Source organism: Anarrhichthys ocellatus, unplaced genomic scaffold (assembly GCF_004355925.1).
Source record: "Anarrhichthys ocellatus isolate YVR2014 unplaced genomic scaffold, GSC_Weel_1.0 scaffold6646, whole genome shotgun sequence".
NCBI classification, from domain to species: domain Eukaryota; kingdom Metazoa; phylum Chordata; class Actinopteri; order Perciformes; family Anarhichadidae; genus Anarrhichthys; species Anarrhichthys ocellatus.
This window is the reverse complement of record NW_022286620.1, coordinates 1-2771: the sequence shown is the minus strand read 5'-3', so window position 1 is coordinate 2771 and position 2771 is coordinate 1. Positions and strand designations below refer to the sequence as shown.

At 41.8% G+C, this 2771-nt stretch overlaps 1 protein-coding gene across 2 annotated transcripts; it reads left to right on the top strand.

Annotated features, from left to right (window-relative positions):
* Positions 1-194: 194 nt before the first annotated feature.
* On the top strand, positions 195-2098 carry LOC116380273 (tubulin-specific chaperone D-like). Of its 2 annotated transcripts, none has more exons than XM_031842218.1 (6): positions 195-466; positions 570-656; positions 739-826; positions 1372-1481; positions 1560-1644; positions 1730-2098. In XM_031842218.1, exons 1-6 carry the CDS (start codon positions 411-413, stop codon positions 1736-1738), a joined length of 435 nt encoding a protein of 144 aa, XP_031698078.1. In that variant the 5' UTR covers positions 195-410; the 3' UTR covers positions 1739-2098. The 2 variants fall into 2 exon arrangements, with proteins under 2 accessions (XP_031698078.1, XP_031698077.1); XM_031842217.1 differs by having other exon boundaries at positions 196-466; positions 1727-2098.
* The last annotated feature ends 673 nt before the right edge of the window (positions 2099-2771 follow it).

Genomic DNA, 2771 nt, shown 5'->3' with positions numbered 1-2771 from the left:
GCAAAGGGTCTGAATACTTATGACCATGTGATATTTCAGTTTTTCTTTTTAATAAATTTGCAAAAATTTCTACATTTCTGTTTTTTTTCTGTCAAGATGGGGTGCTGAGTGTACATTAATGAGAAATAAAATGGAACTTTTTTGATTTTAGCAAATGGCTGCAATGAAACAAAGAGTGAAAAATTTAAAGGGGTCTGAATACTTTCCGTACCCACTGTATATGCCGATTGTTCCTCCAATTAGTTTTCCCATGTTCATTGTCAATGTTTAGGGATTCCTTCTAAACAAATACACTTACAAACAACCAGTGTAACATTCTCCCAACATAATATAATCTGTGTGATGTCAGTGACGGTGTTTTCTGTATATATATTTTTTTTTTTTACAGGGTGTCTATTCCTTTTCTTAAGATGCTCAATCAGATCCTCGCTAACAGCTGCTTTGAAATCTTCACCACACAAGAGAAGTGAGTGTTACAACAGTTTTTTTTTTTTTGTTTTTTTTAAAGTAAAGAAACTATGAACGCTGTATGTGAGAGCTTATATTTTTCTGTCCCTTTTTCTTCTCAGTCATCCGTTCTGTTTGGACCTTTTGAATCTTTGCAAAGAGTTCAGGAAGGCCAAAGATATTTCCAAGCTGCGCGCCTGTATAGCTGTGTAAGTCTCCATCTTATTGACTTCTTCAGTTATATGCTGAACACAGCATCCAATGCTGACTGTGCTGTTTGCCGTTTCCCAGCTTGTGTGGGCTGATCCAGTTCCAGGGTGACGTGAGGAAGAAAGTATTGTCCCAGCTGCTGATGCTGCTCTGCCATTCCTTCCCTGTGGTAAGTTCACAAGACGGGAACACTCACCTGTCCTTACTAGATCTATAAAACCGCTGACACGCTGAAATGTGTCTTCATCCTGCTCAAATTGCCGGTGATATTATTGTATCGCATTGTTGTTGTTTTAGCTCTAGGTGTGGCAATGTCAGTTGTTTGGTTGGTCGGTTGGTCCGCCTCTTTGTTCCAGACGGAGATATTTCAACAGCTATTAGATGAATTGCACTGAAATGCATCGTCCCAAGAGGATCAACCGTAATGACTTTGGTGTTCCCCTGGCTTTTTTTCATCTAACCCCACCACGAGGTTGATATTTGTGGTTTTGAGTGAAATGAATCGGCAACTAGTGGACGGATTGACATGAAGTTCGGTTTGGACATTTATGTCCCCCGTCAGGATGACGGCGTATTGTCAAGTATTTTGGTTTATGATCAAATAAATGCGAGACTAATAATATTCCCATCAGCCTCAGCTGTACTTGGTGTTGAATGCTAATTAGCAAATGTTAGCATACTAACACGGCAACTGTTCCTCTCTAACAACTCCAGATCAGAAAGACCACGGCCAGCCAGATGTACGAGATGCTTCTGACCTACGATGATGTCATAGAGCTGGAAGTGTTGGATGACGTCATGACCCTGCTGAGTGATACTAATTGGTTAGTGGATACTAAATATTTTTTCAGAGTTAGAGGTGTTTGGTGTGTGTGTATAATGTGACATGCTGTCTGTTCCAGGGAGGGCGACCTTTCCACAGTACGGACTCAGAGGAATCAGCTCTGTGATTGGTTGGGAGTCCCCAGGCCACAGGCGGTTACCAAGGTAAGACGCAGATGCGAACAGCACATATTTTTATCTTTTATCCCCATGTCGGACTGAGTTAACCCCGCCTCTCTCTCATCAGCAGGTTTCCTGATCACCTGTGGCTGTAAGTCGTGTATGTGGACCACAAGCTGTAAGAATGAAGAAGGATCTCTTTTAAAGCCGCGCTGTGTCATCGGTCTGTACATCTGACAACATACAACACATAGAATGAATCACAATCGGACAGTTTACATAACACTAGATGTGATGAAAACATCCGCTATCGTTACTACCAAGTTCTTGCATGTGCACAGATCTAAAGCTCTTGACTGTGATCAACTAATACAATCCAGCACACTGTCACATTCACGTGTACTCGCTTACTTTGCCAACAATGCTTCGGCCCTTTAGGCTCCTTGCCTGAAGGAGGTCTAAACATTCATATTATTAAAGTGAGTGAAAATAATCAACAGTGTTCTTGATTTTTGTTATTACAAATTCCAAATCTGTAAAACCGCTTTCATTGTCATTTTCTGTGCCTTTCTCACATGTAGCATTCAGGACAAGGTTTCATTAGAGCTGTTAACTTGTAACCTGTACCTGGAACAACACCGATAGGTGGAACTGAAACTGTAGTTTGCGTACACTCCAGGGAAATGGTTGCCATTTAGCCGGTTTTTTTGGCACAAGCCGTGGAATGGAACTCGGGCCCTGCTGCCGCTTCCCCTTTGGGTCCCTCGCAGACCTACTTTTTCTGCATCGGTGGAGGAGCACCAGGCCTGATAGCGGAGCCTCCCTGGTCGCCTGTTGAACAGAGCCTGTTGTGTCACCGTTGGTCCAGGCGTTCTCATTACAGTCCAATAGTGGCCACATTGTCTTACACTGACAAAAAGATACAAATGTTACATTATTTTAGAATTAGGTGGTTTCTGGTTGTTTATCCGACATCGCAGAAACTCCCCGGGCCGATTAATCACTATATTGCATTGCATTTTTCTGTAATATGATTAATTTAACTAGTTTCCTATGGGAGCTGACGTATATTTTGAGTCTCATAAAACTGGGTAAAAAAATGTTTTTTTCCCCCCCATGTGTTTGACTTTCAGCTCTTGCTAAATCATTTGTAACATCTGGTGACTATCCCC